This window comes from Rhipicephalus sanguineus, chromosome 6 (genome assembly GCF_013339695.2).
Source record: "Rhipicephalus sanguineus isolate Rsan-2018 chromosome 6, BIME_Rsan_1.4, whole genome shotgun sequence".
Taxonomy (NCBI): domain Eukaryota; kingdom Metazoa; phylum Arthropoda; class Arachnida; order Ixodida; family Ixodidae; genus Rhipicephalus; species Rhipicephalus sanguineus.
Genome location: NC_051181.1, coordinates 11,369,671 through 11,390,285, shown reverse-complemented (window position 1 = coordinate 11,390,285; position 20,615 = coordinate 11,369,671). Strand labels below are relative to the sequence as shown.

Sequence of the window (20,615 nt, the reverse complement as noted above, 5' to 3'; positions counted from 1 at the left end):
ACCTAACCGGCGTCGCGAAGACCTGGTACTTCAACCACGTCGTTGACTTACCCGACTGGGCGACCTTCCAGCGGCAGCTCTGCCATGTTTTTGGCACACCGGACGTTCGGTCCGCCGTCGCGAAGAGGACCCTCGATACTCGCCAACAACATCCCGGCGAGTCGTACGCGTCGTACATCGAGGATGTTCTTGCGCTATGCCGGCGTGTCAATTCCTCCATGCCCGAATCGGACAAAGTACGCCACATTTTGAAGGGCATAGGGGCAGTTCCCTTTAATGCCCTCGCTGCACAGAACCCAACTACCATCGCTGAAGTCGTCACGACTTGTCAGCGCCTCGATGCCCTGGACTCGGTTCGTCTACAACCCGACATTGGTGAACACCACTCTACGTCCCAAAAACATCTCCGTGACCTCATAAGGGACATAATACGGGAAGAACTACAGTCGATGGGCTTCTCACCTCCGTCACCGTGTTCTACACAGTCTTCTGGACCGGCCTTGCGCGACATCATCCGGGAGGAACTCACATCCATGACCTCCCCTGCGCACGTACAGCCACCTGCTTCTCGGCCCATCCCAACCAACGCCCAAGTTGCCGCCGCGCCTCCCGGCGACGTAAACACGACTTTGCCGCTACCATACGCGTCGATTGCTGCCGCGCCCCCGGTCCACTTCCGTTCGGCGCTGCCTGACCCTTCACCTGCCCACCTGACCGCAATATCTCCAGGTGCTCCGAACGCCTACTACTCACCACCGTGGCGCACGTCCCGCCCAGTATGCTACTACTGCGGGTATCGCTGCCATATCTCTCGTTTCTGCCGAAAGCGCCAGCAGGACGAGCGTCGAGGTTACGACATGCGTGAACGGGATTTTAGCACTGGGGCCTCTTATCATAGTCAGCGTTACTCGTCGCCCCCGCACCGGTCTCCATCTCCGCCCGCGTCGAATCCACCACGGAACAGCCGATCCGCACGACGCCGCTCACCCTCGCCCTTTCTCCGCTCCTCTTGTCCACTTCGGCCTGCCTCATTCGCCACCGATAATCAGTCGGAAAACTAGGTGATGCAGTTTTTGGAGGAAAAACTGCATTCCAAGTTAGGACTGAAATTCCTCCATCAGGCCCGTGCAACATGGTCTTTGTCGTAGTGGAGGCGCGACATCGCAAGCCCCAAGATGCTTACACCACTGCTAACCTTCCAGATGCTGATTAGCCTGCTGCCGAACAGCCTGTCCCTGTTCGTGGCCCTTCCGTCGGAACAACTGGCGTCCGCTCAGCATGAAGTGGACTACGCCATCACCCATCTACCAGCCGATCCTCCGAACGTAGCGACAGAGCCATATCCAGCGCGAACACTATGCTTCGCCTGGCCACGCTGCTCATCGACGACGTCATCAACCATGGGACCTGGATGGGATCTACATAATCGGACGAGATATGCAGCTCAGACGGGGCGCGACATCGCAAGCCCCAAAATGCTTACACCACTGCTAACCTTCCAGATGCTGATTAGCCTGCTGCCGAACAGCCTGTCCCTGTTCGTGGCCCTTCCGTCGGAACAACTGGCGTCCGCTCAGCATGAAGTGAACTACGCCATCACCCATCTACCAGCCGATCCTCCGAACGTAGCGACAGACCCATATCCAGCGCGAACACTATGCTTCGCCTGGCCACGCTGCTCATCGACGACGTCATCAACCATGGGACCTGGATGGGATCTACATAATCGGACGAGATATGCAGCTCAGACGGGGCGCGACATCGCAAGCCCCAAAATGCTTACACCACTGCTAACCTTCCAGGTTAGTTACATGGGTCTCTCAAAAAAATTTCGTAGCAACGATCCATTCTTAGTTACGGTGTCGTGCCCCTATGACATCAAATGGCGTCGCGTAATCAGTCTGTGTCGCGATGCTGCTACCTTGAAATTTTTGTGCCAGATACTATTATTACTTTCTGGTGATGTGGAACTTAATCCCGGCCCAACTGGAACGCGCGAGCTAGAACCCATACTAACTGCAATCAAGAAAATAGAAGAACAACAAAAGACAATTCGCTCCGAGCTAGCAAACCTCAAGAGTGCGCAAGCCGAGCAAGAAAAACTTCTCTCGTCACTGAACGACCGTGTAACCTTGCTTGAATCAACAAAAAATGATGCAGTAATTGATTCTAGCACAAACGATACAGAGCAAATTAAAAGTGACATAGAAGTTCTTAAAGCTGCCAGTCTCGACGCAAACAATAGGCTACGCAGAAACAATCTGCTTTTTCTTGGTATTGACGACTCAGAAAACGAATCATGGGATACCTTGGAGCAAAAAGTCGTGACAATGTGTTTGAACAACCTGAAGTTACAACTAGAAGCGGGAAGTATTGAACGCGCACATCGTATTGGTAAATTCTGTCCGGGAAAAAAACGACCCATCATTGCCAAATTAAATCATTTCAAGACTAAAGCGAAAATTTTGGCCTGTGGCCATGAACTAAAAGATACTAACTATGCCGTGAGGGAGGATTTCGCACCTACTACCCGTCTCGCGCGGTCAAAGCTGCTCAAATTTATACGCCCCCAGAAACGCCCCTTCAAATTGACACTCGATCGCCTTCACGTGGGCAAAAACACTTACTTCTATGACAAAGAAACAGATAGCGTGAAGGAGTGCTCTCGTGTCTCAGAAAGCAACAGATATGTGCGCGACCGTGCCACCAAAGGAAGTAATTGACGCAATCCAATTCATCTCCCCCCGGTCTCTATTCTGAGCCGCCAAACATGTTCTTTTCTTAACGTTGCATTCACTAACATACGAAGTGTTGTACCTAAGCGCGATCATTCTGTAGCCACATCTCGGACACAGATGCTGATATCATTCTTCTCACGGAAACGTGGCTGAATGAAGACATCAGAGATCACGAAATCCTGCCATCAGATTTCATTATTTACTGTCATGATAGAACCGATAGGAGAGGTGGTGGCGTACTCATAGCTGTCAAAAATAACTTACAGTCATCCCTCATTTGTCATGATAACGAGTTAGAGCTATTGTGGATATGCCTACATAACTCACCCCTGAAATCTATCTTTGGGATCTGTTACAGGCCCCCAGAAAGCCAGCCACTTTTTTGCAGCTATCTTTGCTGCTCGCTAGACAACATAAAAAAGACGTTCCCTAGCTCTCCAATCTTCCTCTTTGGGGACTTCAACTATCCAAACATCAATTGGCCTCTTCTCACAGTATGCCACAGATCTCCGTCTAATGAATCAAAACAGTTCCTTGACTTAACATTAGATTTCAATTTCCACCAAGTTATAACATGTCCCACTAGAGGCGACAACACGCTCGATCTCTTGCTAACAAATTGCCCCGACGACATATGTAGTATAACTGCTTTACCTGAGCTTAGCGATCACAGCTTTTTACATATAATCATCCCCCCGCAGGGGCGTCTGCGCAAGCAGGCGTTTGGTGTGTAGCGACACCACGGACCCGAGCTAACGGGGGGGTTTCGACCCCTTCCCACGCCTCGCCGTGCGTGGCTTTGCCGTGTCCGGGGAAAAGGGGATCCTGGGGGTTGAGCCGACGCCGGGTGATTGGACCTTTAAGGCCCCCCGGCAGAGGCAACACGCCCCTTTGGCCCCGGCTTCACGTAGACGGCACCCCTGGGCTGACCCACCCAGGGGAAATCGGCAGTCGCCTTTTCCTATCTCTCTCCCACATCTTCGTCTTTCTCTCTCACTGTTCACCTTTCCTGTCCTCTACTCTCTTCAACTTACTTCCTTTTTCATGGCGGCAAGGGTTAACCTTGTGTGGGTAGCCAGCCTTGGATACGCCATATTTGGTTATAGCGGTAACGTACAGCTGGCGCTTGCAGGATGTGCTTGTCACACTTCCTGCAGCGTCCCCTAGTTGGGCTCCGTGGTGGGTGGTTGGCGTTACTGCCGAAACATACGACATCCTATGGATAGCTCTTTCCCGAAACTTCCCGATCGTCCCCATAAGAGGGGGCGCACCGAAGATGTATTTCGCTTTGTTGGACACCAGACAGAAACCTTTCCACGTTATCATGTCGTACATTCCGAAAAAGCAGGAAAGACAGTGAGAATGATCTCACCTTTCCTGGTCTCGAAAACACTGTCAGATACAATTGGAGCAGGCTACAAAGCATCGAGAATGGCAAATGGAGATCTCCTCTTAGAACTCCGCGACCAAATGCAGCATCAGAAACTGTCGAATCTAAAATCATTTGGGGACGTCCCAGTGACAGTCACCCCCCACCGCACGATGAACACATCCCGTGGTGTTGTCTCAGATGATGACCTCATGGGACTAACTGAGGCTGAACTTGTTGAGGGCTGGAGTGACCAAAATGTCCTGAATGTGAAGAGAATTAGCATGAGGCGCGATGGAAAAGAAATACAGACCAAGCATCTAATCCTTACTTTTGGCTCCAGTATCCTGCCCGAAACGATCCAGGCAGGGTACATCAAACTCAAAGTCAGACCCTACATTCCAAATCCTCTCCGATGCTTCAAGTGCCAGCGATTCGGCCACAGTTCACAAAACTGTCGCGGCCGCTCTACCTGTGCAAAATGTAGTGCAACTGAACATCCGTCCGAGTCCTGCGAAAATGCTGCACACTGTGTGAACTGTGATGGGGACCATGCCGCGTACTCGCGATCGTGCCCATCATGGAAGAGAGAGAAGGAAATAGTTGCAATTAAGGTCAAAGAAAACATCTCCTTCAAGGAGGCACGCAGGCGTATTTCCTACCTACCGAATGGTAGCTTTGCCGATGTGGCGCGACAGGGGGCAGCGTCACAACGGCTTCCGGCGGCTGTCCAGCGCACACGTAGTGAGCTGGCAGTGACGCCAACTTCCCCCTCGGCGGCTGCAGCCAGTGCTGCATCGCCATCTCTAAAAAAGGACCCACCAGCCTCTGAGCAGGTGGGCCCAAAGGCTCTGCCTCCTGAGGCGAAGCCTCTTCGGCGAACATCCAACGCCTCGCAAGAGGTGATGGACACTAGTTCGAGTGAGGCGGCGCGGAAAGCGCCAAAGGAGCGGCGCGACTCTGTCGACCGCTCTAAGAAAGGAAAAATTCCTATCACGGGGCCTAGAAAGAACTCCGTAACTTGAGGTTCCTCTAAACACACAGCACTAACCTTCCATTCAAGATGGATACGCAGGTATTGCAATGGAACGTCAGAGGTCTTCTCCATAATCTAGACGACGTTAATGAGCTCCTGCGTAAATTCAGTCCAAAAGTGCTGTGTGTTCAAGAAACACATCTTAAACCAACACATACAAAGTTCCTCAGACAATATGCCATATTCCGCAGGGACCGTGACGACGCAGTCACTTCGTCCGGTGGTGTGGCGATCATAGTTGATAGTAGCGTTAGCTGCAGGCAACTCCATCTGAGAACTCATCTAGAAGCAGTCGCTATTCAAGCGGTGCTTTTTAACAAGCTAATCACTGTCATCTCATTATACATTCCCCCAGGCTATAGACTTAGTAGAACTGAATTCCAGAACCTAATTGATGAGCTTCCTGAACCCTATTTACTAGCTGGAGATTTCAATGCACATAGCACTCTTTGGGGAGATTCTCGTTGTGATGCGAGAGGAAGACTGATAGAAAATTTCCTATTCTCTACTGGTGCATGTCTGCTCAACAAAAACGAACACACATACTTCAATGCCACGCACCAAACATACTCATCTATCGACTTAACCATCACATCCAGTACTCTAGTTCCGTATCTTGAATGGCAGGTTATTAAAAACCCATACGGAAGCGATCACTTCCCTATAGCGATAAGCTTAAGAAAACGAGACAGTGGTTCCCCCCAGCTTCCTCGTTGGAAAATTAAGTCGGCAAACTGGGAGCTGTTCCAAGAACACACATATCTACAGTGGGATGACATTGCTTCCTCTAGCATAGACGACGCTGTGGCGTATATAACACATTTTATTATAGACGCTGCTGAAAAATGTATTAAACAAACCAACAGACAAATTAGAAAACGTCGTATACCCTGGTGGAATGAAGAATGTAGGGAGGCAAGAAAAAAACAGAACAAAGCTTGGGCTTTACTTCGCGACCATCCAACAGCTGAGAACCTCGTTAATTTCAAGCAAACAAAGTCGCAGGGCAGACGAGTCCGTCGACAGGCTAAGAGAGAAAGCTGGCAAAAGTACATATCTAACATAAACTCTTATACGGATGAGGGTAAGGTGTGGAATAGCCTAAACAAAATAAATGGCCGGGAAACACAACCACTACCCTTAGTAAATACCGAAGGCAATAGCATGGAAGACCAGGCAGACTTTCTGGGTGAACACTTTCAACATATTTCTAGCGCATCCCACTATAATCCAACCTTCCTGAGGTTCAAGGAACGCGCTGAGCGGGAACGCCTTGAACGAAAGTGCGCAAAAGATGAACCTTACAACCGTCCGTTTAATGTAGCCGAACTCAAGGCCGCTTTGAACTCCTGCCACAACTCAGCACCAGGTGGTGATCGTATAATGTATGAGATGATCAGGAACTTACACCCCGAAGCACAGAATGCACTTCTGTCTCTCTACAACACCTTGTGGGCAGCTGGGTACATTCCAACGTCTTGGAAAGAAGCCATTATAATTCCAATACACAAGCAAGGGAAAGATCCGTCCTTAGCCAGTAGCTATAGGCCAATAGCATTGACGAGCTGCTTGTGCAAACTCTATGAAAAAATGATAAACCGGCGATTAATCTATCTTCTCGAAAACAACAACCTACTAGACCCACTTCAGTGCGGCTTCAGGGAGGGTCGCTCAACACTAGACCACCTTGTTCGCATTGAGGGAATAGTTAGAGATGCCTTTATCCATAAACAGTTTTTTCTTTCCGTATTTCTCGACCTCGAGAAAGCCTATGACACAACATGGCGATTTGGAATCCTCAAAGATCTGTCCGCGTTGGGTGTTCGGGACAACATGCTCAAAACAATAGAAAGTTACCTGTCCAATCGCACTTTTCGCGTTAGAGTGGGAAATGTCCTGTCAAAACCGTTCACTCAGGAAACTGGTGTGCCACAAGGAGGAGTGCTTAGCTGCACCCTCTTCATTGTAAAAATGAATTCCCTACGTACGATTATTCCTCCCGCAATGTTTTACTGTGTATATGTTGATGACGTCCAAATAGGCTTCAAATCATGTAACCTTTCAATCTGTGAGCGACAAGTTCAGCTTGGCCTGAACAAAATAACTAAGTGGGCAAATGAAAATGGTTTTAAGATAAACCCCCTTAAAAGCTCGTGTGTTCTTTTTAACAGAAAAAGAGGCCTTGTATCAGATCCTGAGGTTACGCTGGATGGACAACGCTTGCAGGTCAACAAAGAACATAAGTTTCTAGGTGTCATTCTTGACTCAAAACTGTCCTTCATCCCACACATCAAGTACATTAAAACAAAGTGCCTAAAAACAATGAATATCCTAAAAATACTGTCACACACAACTTGGGGAAGTGACAGGAAGTGCTTAATGAACCTCTACAAGAGTCTTGTCAAAACACGTTTAGACTACGGAAGTGTGGTGTATCACTCTGCCGCACCAAGTGCGCTGAAAATGCTTGATCCGATTCACCATTTGGGCATACGCCTAGCCACTGGCGCCTTCAGGACGAGCCCAGTACAAAGTCTCTATGTGGAATCAGACGAGTGGTCACTCAGTTTGCAACGGTCATACAATATCTTCACGTATTTTCTGAAAGTGAATGCACAATCTGAACACCCTGCTTATCCTACTGTAAATGATACAGGATGTGCCACACTATTCCACAAGCGACCGGCACTAAGAGAGCCGTTCTCACTTCGTGTCAGGAAGCTTAATGAAGAAATGGATGTCTCGATTGTTACACACGATGTAATGCCTCCGGCGAGACCACTCCCGCCATGGCAGTGCCAACAAATTGACTGTGACATATCCTTCATCAGAACTTCCAAACATGCTCCACAAGCGCATATACATACACATTTTCTTGAATTACAGGCAAAGTACTGTTGTGCTGAGTTTTTTACCGATGCTTCCAAGTCGCATGCCGGTGTTCATTATGCTGCGATCGGTCCTTCATTTACAGAATCCGGCGCTATGCCCCGAGAAACAAGTATCTTCACAGCAGAAGCCTTTGCACTATTGACTGCTGTGAAACATATCAGCAAAGAAAAGTTAGAAAAATCTATTATATTCACAGACTCTCTCAGTGTGGTGAAAGCCATCATGTCTCTCCGAAAGAATAAAAACCCTGTAGTGATGGAACTATATGCACTCCTTTGCACCATGTATGCATCTGGCCAACATATCGTGTTATGCTGGGTGCCTGGACATAGAGACATCGAAGGCAATGTCTTGGCTGACCAGCTAGCCACTTCTGTCCACGTAAATGCTACTAATACATCTATGGGGGTTCCCGTAACGGACCTGAAACCCTTTTTAAGGAAAAAGCTCAGGGCCTTCTGGCAAAGGTCATGGGACCTAGAACTAGATAACAAATTGCACTTGATTAAGCCACACCTTTGTAGTTGGACGCCCACTGCAAAGACACGCCACACCGAAGTAACATTATGCAGACTTAGAATAGGACACACACACAGCACACACGCGTACCTTTTATCCGGTGGTGAGCCACCCAGCTGTGATAAATGTGGCCAGCCACTCTCAGTCCTTCACGTCTTGTTGGAATGCCGAGAACTTGAAGTGCTTAGGAGAAAACATTTTCCAGTACCAGTCCGACAGCAAATCCCACTACACCCAGCAATGTTGCTAGGCAAGGATCCGTTTTTCAAATATGAATATCTTTTAAGATACTTCAAAGAACTTCGTAATTTTCACATCATATACACAGGTGATCCGTAGCACGGCCTCTCACAAGAGGTCGATGTTGCGGTAGTGTCTTAAGAGAAAGCACCTACCTCAGGCCCTTGGTCTCAAGGGCGTACGTGAGGTTTTCGTGCTACCTCCATGCTCTATTTTAGTAACGCAAGCACTACTGATTTATCCTCACCACACAATTCACGCCACTGTCATGATTTTAGCAATTATACTTTTTACGCACCGTCACTGCGAACAATTTTAGGCCCTTATACAGCCATCTAACATCCTCATTGATCACATCCCATACCATGACCTGGCACTCTTTGGCCACCACTGGCCCTTGTGCCAAAAATACCATATAACAACAACAACATATAATCATCTCGGTAACAAAACAGAAAAAGTCCCCATCAAACAAACTAATCACTGACTATAACAGAGGCAATTACGATCTTATAAATGAAGAACTCGAGTGTTTTTTTTCATAACTTTCAGAACACATACACAACACGCAGCGTTAACGCCAACTGGGAACTCTATAAAAGCATTATGACAACCCTAAAAAATAAATATGTACCTACAATCCTTGTGAAAACTGACAATAATAATCCGTGGTTTAACAAGGATCTCAAAACTCTTCTGAATAGGAAAAAGCGCCTGTACAGAATGGCCAGAACAAACAAATCCCCTGAATTATGGGACCGTTACTACCAGTGTGCAAAACAGCATCTCAAAGATTTAGACGAAGCGAAAGCCAAATTTTTTTCTTCCGATTTGCTCACAATACTGCATACTAACCCCAGAAAATTTTGGAGTATCATCTCGGCCAAAGCTCCACAAAATCACATTCAGCTCATTAACGAAGTTGATGAACCTATCAAATCCGACCAGTGCGCAACCACCCTTAATAATTATTTCTCGTCTGTTTTCACTGTCACTTCCGTGTGTAACGGTAAACGCACAGCGGAATTTTGTTCCACAGTTATGCCCGATGTCCAAATAACCCCGGATGGCATATGCAAACTCATAAATGGCCTTAAGATAGCTTCATCAGCAGGCTGCGACAACATTAATAGTAAGCTCCTTAAAAATACCATCGCAGTCTCTAGTAAAATACTTTGCCTGATATTCAAGCAATCCTTGCAAGAATCGGTCGTTCCCAACGATTGGAAAATAGGCAAAATTGTCCCAATTTTTAAATGTGGAAAAAAAGAACTTGCCACCAATTACAGACCTATTTCCCTTACTAGTATTCCATCGAAACTGCTCGAACACATAATCGCTTCCAATTTAATGGCACATCTCGAATCGGTTAATTTTTTCTACCTACAACAGCATGGTTTCCGCAAGATCCGTTCCTGTGAAACTCAATTGGCAGAATTTATGCACGATTTACTTCATTATATGGACAAGCTCCTTCAGATAGATGCAATATTTCTGGACTTCTCCAAAGCATTCGACCGGGTACCTCATACACATCTACTGATTAAGCTCGCTTCATTAGGTATTGGTCAAAACTTAATTCGTTGGCTGGAACACTTTCTGAAAGGTCGCGTTCAATTCACTACCGCCAACAACAGTAACTCTCGATTCACTAGCGTAACGTCAGGCGTTCCTCAAGGTGCAGGTTTATCCCCATTGCTGTTTCTAATCTATATCAATGACCTTCCCGCTAACATAAAATCAAAACTACGCCTCTTCGCTGATGACTGCGTTCTTTATAACCCTATTCACAACTCGGATGACATCATTGCTCTACAACATGATTTAGACATTATCGCTACATGGTGTAAAGAGTGGTCTATGCCATTAAACTTATCGAAATGTAAACTAATCTCATTCTCGCGAAAACGCACTACGATTAACCATACATACCACATAAATTTGTCTCCCATCAGCTCAGCCGAAAATTACAAGTACTTAGGAGTGTACCTAACACCATCATTATCATGGGTAACACATATCCAAACAATCTGTTCTCAGGCATCACGTACACTTGGTTACTTGCGTCGCAATCTGAAATCTGCATCCGCTGACATCAAGAAGCTGGCATACCTAACATATGTGCGACCGAAGCTCGAGTACGCGTCATCCATTTGGCACCCATCGCAATCATATCTTACAGATGAAATCGAAGCAGTGCAAAACCGCGCAGCGCGTTTTATATAATCCCAATACTCACCATACATTAGTATAACTGCTTTGAAACACACCCTATCTCTTCCAGCCCTTGAATCACGTCGCATAATTGCTCGTCTTTGCCTGCTCCATTGCTTCTTTTATCAGTCACCCACAAGACATACGCTTCTTATTCCACCTGTACGAACATCATCGAGATTAGCTCACACATGTCCCATTGCACACATAAGTGGTCGCACAGCGGCGATGAATAACTCTTTTTTTACCACACGCAATAACCTTGTGGAACACGCTACCTAACGCCATTGCTTCCTGTTCAGATCGAGAAAAATTTCGCGAAAAACTAACCTGCCATTTTGTCCAACAATAGGTGCCTACCATAGCATGTTGAATTGTCTTGTGTATACAATGTTACATTCGTTTCTCTTTTCCTTTTTTTGTTACCAGTTACAGTTATTTCACTTTTGCGAAACCTGTGTATCTCCTATTTTTCTAATATGCGCCTACCAAAGGATGTTGAATTTTTCATTGTGTACGTACCCGATGCTACATTTATTTGTTCTCCTTATTTTGTTTGATTTGATTTCTTACCAATTATTATATCATACTGTATGGAAACATGTGTATGCCCCCCCTTATGTAATGCCTTCGGGCCCTTAAGGTGTAATAAATGAAATGAAATGGAATGAAATGAAAAGGAGTGCATGATGCTTTGGTGGACACGGGTGCAACATTTTCTGTTATACGTGCTGATTTGTGCCAACGTTTGAACAAAGTGATGACGCCTTACGATGGACCCACGTTACTCGCTGCCCAGGGGAACACCATTCGTCCTTCCGCTTTTTGTACTGCTCGTGTGTTTATCGACGGTATCCGTCATCACATCCAGTTTGCTGTCCTGCCCCGTTGCTCTCACAAACTAATCTTAGGGTGGGATTTTCTCTCATCTGCTTCCGCGGCTATTTGTTGTGGCCAACGCGTCGTCCACCTCACTGACACCGACTTCATGCTCGGCGACGACACCCAGAAGCCACTTCGTCTGATCGCTGTGGAAGACACCGAACTGCCGCCACTCCACGAACAAATTGTCACCATTACGTCCAACGACATCGACCACGGCGACGTGTTGATCTCCCCTTCATCACTTTGCGCTCGTCAAGGCATACTTCTTCCGTCCGGTGTCGTTCGTTTTCGCAAGGGATCTGCTCTCATCACCGCCGTAAATTCAACATCGGAGAAGATTCTATTGGCACAGAACACTACGGTGGCCCGTGTTGCCGCCCACGAGCCTGTATTCGTCATGTCCCTGCAAACCGTCTCATCCAAAGACCCTTCCTTTCGGGGAGCATGCTTCCTCCTCCGCCTTTACCACCGCCATCAGCAACGACTTGACAGCTTCACAGACGCAGCAGCTGCTCGAATTGTTACAGAAACATGCAAATTCTTTCGATGTTTACTCGTCTACGTTGGGCCGCACTACAACTACAGCGCATCGAATTCAGACAGACGGAACCTCTATCGTACACCGCCGGCCATACCGCGTGTCTCTTGCTGAGAGAAAAATTATAGAAGAAAACGTTGCCGACATGCTCAAACGTGAGGTAATACGCCCCTCATCTAGCCCTTGGTCGTCTCCTGTCGTTTTGGTCCGTAAAAAGGATGGCTCTGTGCGCTTTTGCGTGGATTACCGGGCGCTCAATAAGATCACCCGCAAGGACGTGTACCCCATGCCACGCATTGACGACGCCCTCGATTCCCTGCAAGGCGCGGAATACTTTTCAAGCCTCGACTTGCGCTCAGGATACTGGTAAATTCCCATGCATGAAGGCGATAAAGAGAAAACGGCGTTCGCAACCCCCGACGGACTATACGAATTCAACGTGATGCCTTTCGGGCTGTGCAACGCGCCCGCGACATTTGAGCGCATGATTGACACCGTGCTGCGCGGCCTCAAATGGAAAACTTGTCTTTGCTACCTGGACGACATTGTTATCTTTTCGTCAACGTTTCCTCAGCACCTGCAACGCTTAGATGAAGTTTTGACGTGCCTTGCCGGCGCTGGTCTCCAACTCAACACCAAGAAATGCTGTTTCGCCAGCAAATCTATCAAGGTCTTGGGACACGTCGTTAGCAAAGATGGAATTCGGCCAGACCCTGAGAAGATTGCTGCGGTTCTTCGCTTTCCGCGCCCGGAAAGACCGAAGGAGTTGCGGAGTTTCCTGGGCCTCGCCTCCTATTTTCGCCGGTTTATTCAGAACTTCGCCTCAATAGCTGCTCCACTACACCAGCTACTTGCTTCCGACGTCCCCTTTCGGTGGTCTGAAGAATGCCAAACAGCACAGCATTCGACCTGTTAAAGGACGCCCTCACGTTCGAACGTTCTCTGCCATTTTGACGAAGCCGCACCGACTATCCTTCATACAGACGCTAGCGGCCGCGGTATAGGTGCCGTTCTTCTGCAACGCGACACCTCTTCACAAGAGAGAGTGGTTGCATATGCCAGTCGCGTACTCACCGCTGCCGAAAAGAACTACACGATAACTGAGCAGCAGTGCTTGGCTGTGGTTTCGTCGGTGCAGAAGTTCCGTCCCTATCTCCACAGCCGTCACTTCACAATTGTTACAGACCACCACGCCTTATGCTGGCTTTCCACTTTGAAGAACTTGCCCGGACGCTTGGGTCGGTGAATACTACGACTGCAGGAGTACGACTTTGACATAATTTACAAGTCTGGTCGAAAACATCAAGACACCGACGCACTTTCTCGCTGCCCGCTTCCTACTACCCAGATCAGCGTTGGCGAGACCTCGGCCGTCACTTCTACCGCAGTTCCTACGCTCGCCTCAATAGGCCATCTGTTCTCGGACGACGAGCCAACATTTCGCTCCCGCCAGCTGTCCGATCCATACTGCAGGCGTATTAAGGAGCACCTCTCGGGAGCCTACCATCCACCTAACGCGCGACTTCGTCGACAACTCGTGCAATTTAAGCTGCAAAGTGGCGTTCTTTTCCGCCACATTTACCATCCTGATGGTCAACGCTGGGTTCCTGTGCTACCACGCGCTCTTCGAATTCATGTGCTTAAAGCCTTCCACGATGATTTGACTGCTGGTCATCTTGGGTTTCAAAAAACAATTGACCGCATTCGATGTCGTTTCTACTTGCGCGGCCTCTCTACTAGCGTAGCACGGTACGTCGGTTCCTGCTTCCCATGCCAGCGCCGTAAACTCCCGACATCTGCACCTGCTGGACCTCTACAGCCAATTCCGTGCCCCACAATGCCATTCGAGGTTGTAGGTGTCGACCTTTACGGGCCTCTTCCCGTCACATCTACTGGCAAACTATGGATAGTGACCGCCGTAGACCACTTGACGCGCTACGCTGAGACAACCTCTGTGATAACTGGCTCAGCTGCGGAAGTTGCCGACTTCGTTCTTCACGGCATAATATTGCGTCACGGGGCTCCTCGTATACTGCTTAGCGACCGTGGAAGGGTGTTCCTCTCACAAATGTTAAATGAAGTACTGTGCGCCTTCGGAACTACACACAAGACAGCTTCAAGCTACCACCCTCAGACCAATGGTCTCACCGAGCGGTTTCATCGTACTCTTGCTGACATGATAGCCGTCTACATCCAACCGGACCACAAAAACTGGGATACCCTGCTACCATCCCTCACCTTCGCCTACAACACGGCCGTTCAGCGCACAACCGGCTACTCGCCGTTCTACCTCGTTTACGGACGTCCCCCTGCTACCTTTCTCGACGTTTCCCTCTTCAAGAGCGAAGACTTCAAGAGTGACGACTACATTTCTCGACTGGCCCAGTCCCGCCATTATGCTCGCATCAACACAGAAGTGAGACAACAGGAGCGGAAGATCGTTTACGACGCATCCCATCGCGTTGTATCTTTTCGACCTGCTGACGAGGTGCTGCTTTTGACACCTATTCGCACACCTGGTCTCTGTGACAAGTTTCAACCACGCTTCATCGAGCCGTACATAGTTCTGGAACAGACTTCGCCTGTTAATTATAGGGTGACACCACTTGTAGTCCCAACAGACCGCCGTTACCGCAGCACCGAGATTGTGCACGTTTCTCGCATAAAACCCTTCACCCGACGTTCCCCGTCACCTTGACTTGCAGCGGCCAGGATGTCCGCTTACACGTGGGGGAAATTAGTGTGGGCACTAGTTATGTGCTTCTTTCTCATCTGTGCATTATCATAATCATCATCATCTGTTTGTCTCTCTGTCCTCATCGTCACCGTGTGTCATTCTCATCATCATCGGGTGTGTGCACGTTCGGCCCATTCTCCTCGGAGGCCTTGGTCTAATAAACGTCGCTTCAACCAAGACGTCATAATACTACCACCTCAAACCTTAACAAAGAGTGTTTAATAAAGAGCACTGATACATATCGGAGCACCTTGAGCGAAGGCTTCTTTTTAAATGGGGCATATAAGAGTGGCACTGTCAAGATCCAATAAAACTGTACTACAACCTTAAAGCTTAACAAAGAGTGTTATGGTTATAAAAGGTGGGGGCTATACTACCACTCAAAGCTTAACAAAGAGTGTTGTGGTTATAAAAGGTGGAGGCTATACTACCATCTCAAAGCTGAACAAAGAGTGGTTATAAGGGCTACAACAGGGCTGACAGTATTAATAAATGAAATGAAATGAAGAGGGTTGCGGTTATAAAAGATGGTGGCTATACTACCACCTCAAAGCTTAACAAAGAGCGTTATGGTTACAAAAGGTGGTGGCTATACTACCACCTCAAAGCTTAACAAAGAGTGTTATGGTTATAAAAGGTGGTGGCTATACTATCACCTCCAAGCTTAACAAAGAGTGTTATGGTTATAAAAGGTGGTGGCTATACTACCATGAAACAAGGTGCTGCGCGAACTAAACACGGACAAGGAAGTAAACGAAGACGGGCGCAGATCTGCGCCCGTCTTCGTTCACTTCCTTGTCCGTGTTTACTTCGCGCAGCACCTTGTTTCATGATGTACGACCGACTCGCCCAGCAACATGCATTATTGAAGTTCGCTATACTACCACCTCAAAGCTTAACAAAGAGTCTTGTGGTTATAAAAGGGGGAGGCTATACTACCACTTCAAAGCTTAACAAAGAGTGGTTATAAGGGCTACAACAGGGCTGACAGTATTAATAAATGAAATGAAATGAAGAGTGTTGCGGTTATAAAAGATGGTGGCTAAACTACCACCTCAAAGCTTAACAAAGAGTGTTATGGTTATAAAAGGTGGTGGCTATACTACCACCTCAAAGGTTAACAAAGAGTGCTGTGGTTATAAAAGGTGGTGGCTATACTACCACCTCAAGGCTTAACAAAGAGTGTTATGGTTATAAAAGGTGGTGGCTATACTACCACCTCAAAGTTTAACAAAGAGTGCTGTGGTTATAAAAGGTGGTGGCTATACTACTACTTCAAAGCTTAACAAAGGGTGTTATGGTTATAAAAGGTGGTGGCTATACTACCACCTCAAAGGTTAACAAAGAGTGCTGTGGTTATAAAAGGTGGTGGCTATACTACCACCTCAAGGCTTAACAAAGAGTGTTATGGTTATAAAAGGTGGTGGCTATACTACCACCTCAAAGGTTAACAAAGAGTGCTGTGGTTATAAAAGGTGGTGGCTATACTACTACTTCAAAGCTTAACAAAGGGTGTTATGGTTATAAAAGGTGGTGGCTATACTACCACCTCAAAGGTTAACAAAGGGTGCTGTGGTTATAAAAGGTGGTGGCTATACTACTACCTCAAAGCTTAACAAAGAGTGTTGTGGTTATATAAGGTGGTGGCTATACTACCACCTCAAAGGTTAACAAAGGGTGCTGTGGTTATAAAAGGTGGTGGCTATACTACTACTTCAAAGCTTAACAAAGGGTGTTATGGTTATAAAAGGTGGTGGCTATACTACCACCTCAAAGTTTAACAAAGAGTGCTGTGGTTATGAAAGGTGGTGGCTATACTACTACTTCAAAGCTTAACAAAGGGTGTTATGGTTATAAAAGGTGGTGGCTATACTACCACCTCAAAGGTTAACAAAGAGTGCTGTGGTTATAAAAGGTGGTGGCTATACTACTACCTCAAAGCTTAACAAAGAGTGTTATGGTTATAAAAGGTGGTGGCTATACTACAACCTCAAAGCTTAACAAAGAGTGTTATGGTTATAAAAGGTGGTGGCTATACTACCACCTCAAAGCTTAACAAAGAGTGTTATGGTTACAAAAGGTGGTGGCTATACTACCACCTCAAAGGTTAACAAAGAGTGCTGTGGTTATAAAAGGTGGTGGCTACACTACCACCTCAAAGCTTAACAAAGTGTGTTGGGGTTATGAAAGGTGGTGGCTACACTACCACCTCAAAGCTTAACAAAGAGTGTTTAATAAAGAGCATTGATACATATCGGAGAACCTTGAGCGAAGGCTTCATTGTAAAGCGGGGTATAAGTGTGGTACTGTCAAGATCCAGTAAAACTATACTACCACGTCAAAGCTTAACAAAGAGTGTTATGGTTATAAAGGTGGTGGCTACACAAACACCTCAAAGCTTAACAAAGAGTGTTATGGTTATAAAAGGTGGTGGCTATACTACTACGTCAAAGCTTAACAAAGAGTGTTTAATAAAGAGCATTGAGACATATCGGAGCACCTTGAGCGAAGGCTTCTTTGTAATGTGGGGTATAAGTGTGGCACTGTCAAGATCCAACAAAACTATACTACCACGTCAAAGCTTAACAAAGAATTTTATGGTTATAAAAGGTGGTGGCTATACTACCACTACAAAGGTTAACAAACAGTGTTATGGTTATAAAAGGTGGTGCCTATACTACCACCTCAAAGCTTAACAAAGAGCGTTTAATAAAGAGCATTGATACACATCGAAGCTCCTTGAGCAAAGGCTTCTTTATAAAGCAGGGTATAAATGTGGTACTATCAAGATCCAATAAAATTATACTACCACGTCAAAGCTTAACAAAGAGTGTTATGGTTATAAAAGGTGGTGGCTATACAAACACCTCAAAGCTTAACAAAGAGTGTTTAATAAAGAGCAGTGATACATATCGGAATACCTTAAGCGAATGATTCCTTCTAAAGCGGGGTATAAGAGTTGTACGGTCAAGATTCAATTAAGGTATACTACCACCTCAAAGCTTAACAAAGAGTGTTGTGGTTATAAAAGGTGGTGGCTATACTACCACCTCAAAGCTTAACAAAGAGTGCAGTGGTTATAAAAGGTGGTGGCTATACTACTACCTGAAAGCTTAACAAAGAGCGTTATGGTTATAAAAGGTGGTGGCTATACTACCACCTCAGAGTTTGACAAAGAGTGTTATGGTTATAAAAGGTGGTGGCTATACTACCACTTCGAAGGTTAACAAAGAGTGTTGTGGTTACAAAAGGTGGTGGCTATACTACCACGTCAAATCTTAACAAAGAGTGTCATGGTTATAAAAGGTGGTGGCTATACTATCACTTCAAAGGTTAACAAAGAGTGCTGTGGTTATAAAAGGTGGTGGCTATACTACCATCTCAAAGCTTAACAAAGAGTGTTATGGTTATAAAAGGTGGTGGCTATACTACTACCTCAAAGCTTAACAAAGAGTGTTGCGGTTACAAAAGGTGGTGGCTATACTACCACCTCAAAGGTTAACAAAGAGTGTTATGGTTATAAAAGGTGGTGGCTATACTATCACCTCAAAGGTTAACAAAGAGTGCTGTGGTTATAAAAGGTGGTGGCTATACTAACTTCTCAAAGCTTAACAAAGAGTGTTATGGTTATAAAAGGTGGTGGCTATACTACCACCTCAAAGCTTAACAAAGAGTGTTGTGGTTATAAAAGGGGGAGGCTATACTACCACTTCAAAGCTTAACAAAGAGTGGTTATAAGGGCTACAACAGGGCTGACAGTATTAATAAATGAAATGAAATGAAGAGTGTTGCGGTTATAAAAGATGGTGGCTAGACTACCACCTCAAAGGTTAACAAAGAGTGTTATGGTTATAAAAGGTGGTGGCTATACTACCACCTCAAAGCTTAACAAAGAGTGCTGTGGTTATAAAAGGTGGTGGCTATACTACTACCTCAAAGCTTAACAAAGAGTGTTATGGTTATAAAAGGTGGTTGCTATACTACCAGCTCAGAGCTTAACAAAGATTGTTATGGCTATAAAAGGTGGTGGCTATACTACCACCTCAAATCTTAACAAAGAGTGTTATGGTTATAAAAGGTGGTGGCTATACTACCACCTCAAAGGTTAACAAAGAGTGCTGTGGTTATAAAAGGTGGTGGCTATACTACTACCTCAAAGGTTAACAAAGAGTGGTGTGGTTATAAAAGGTGGTGGCTATACTATCACCTCAAAGCTTAACAAAGAGTGGTTATAAGGGCTACCACAGGGCTGACAGTATTAATACATGAAATAAAATGAAGAGTGTTGCGGTTATAAAAGGTGGTGGCTATAATACCACCTCAAAGCTTAACAAAGAGTGTTGTGGTTATAAAAGGTAGTGGCTATACTACCACCTCAAAGCTTAACAAAGAGTGTTGTGGTTATAAAAGGTGGTGGCTATACTACCACCTGAAAGCTTAATAGAGTGTTATGGTTATAAAAGGTGGTGGCTATACTACCACCTCAAAGGTTAACAAAGAGTGCTGTGGTTATAAAAGGTGGTGGCTATACTACTACCTCAAAGCTTAACAAAGAGTGTTATGGTTATAAAAGGTGGTGGCTATACTACCACCTCAAAGCTTAATAGAGTGTTATGGTTATAAAAGGTGGTGGCTATACTACCACCTCAAAGGTTAACAAAGGGTGCTGTGGTTATAAAAAATCGCAGCATATCCACGGAGTGAATGATGATGAGTGGGCGAAGCTGCGGAGGTTTATTTATTTATTTATTTATTTTCAAATACTGCAGCCCAATGCAGGGCTATTGCAGGAGTGGGGTACATACAATAGGAAAGAATAACAGTAACATCACAACAAGTTCTTCTTCAGAACAAATATCGCCACCTCTTGAGCATCGGGTCATCGTAAACCGTGAATCTTCCGTGAATTCTGCCCAGTACATCATCACCGACGTGAGATCGGGCGCGTTTATACTAAAGGTTCGATGAGTTATGACGACTTGCAGCTCACTTTAATTTTACATGTACGCTGCGAATTTTCATTGTTTAGAAAACCATTGCTTTAGAAAACATCTGGCGTTCTTTCGTTTTGCTTTTACAAAACATCTGGCGTCTTTCGTTGGTTTATTTCATCAATCAACGGCGTTTTGAACAAAATTTTTATTGTTTAATCACGCACAGGAGAAATCTCACCAGGCACTACCTTGGAGGTAAAGAATGGCTGCTAATGGGAATGAGAGACAGAAGAAGTCGGCTTTTAGCTAACGCTGCGAATTTTTTATTGTTCAACAACGCACAGGAAAAATCTCCCGCCGGCACCACCTTGGAGGTCAAAGCGTAAGACTAGTTACGCACTACGACTACGACTGCGACTACGAGGGACGAACGGGTGCCGCCTTAAGGAGCTTCGCCCCTAAAAGGTGGTGGCTATACTACTACCTCAAAGCTTAACAAAGTGTGTTGTGGTT

The 20,615-nt window shown here is 46.1% G+C and overlaps 1 protein-coding gene across 1 annotated transcript in view; it reads left to right on the top strand.

The window, feature by feature from the left end:
• Positions 1 to 218: 218 nt before the first annotated feature.
• The window catches only part of LOC119395902 (uncharacterized), a 46,416-nt gene continuing 26,019 nt past the window's right edge, over positions 219 to 20,615 (top strand). Inside the window, exons 1-3 of the mRNA XM_037662913.1 lie at positions 219 to 776; positions 1,149 to 1,802; positions 4,806 to 5,028. Coding sequence (XP_037518841.1) covers positions 219 to 776; positions 1,149 to 1,802; positions 4,806 to 5,028 — 1,435 coding nt within the window. The remainder of the gene's footprint in view (positions 777 to 1,148; positions 1,803 to 4,805; positions 5,029 to 20,615) is intronic.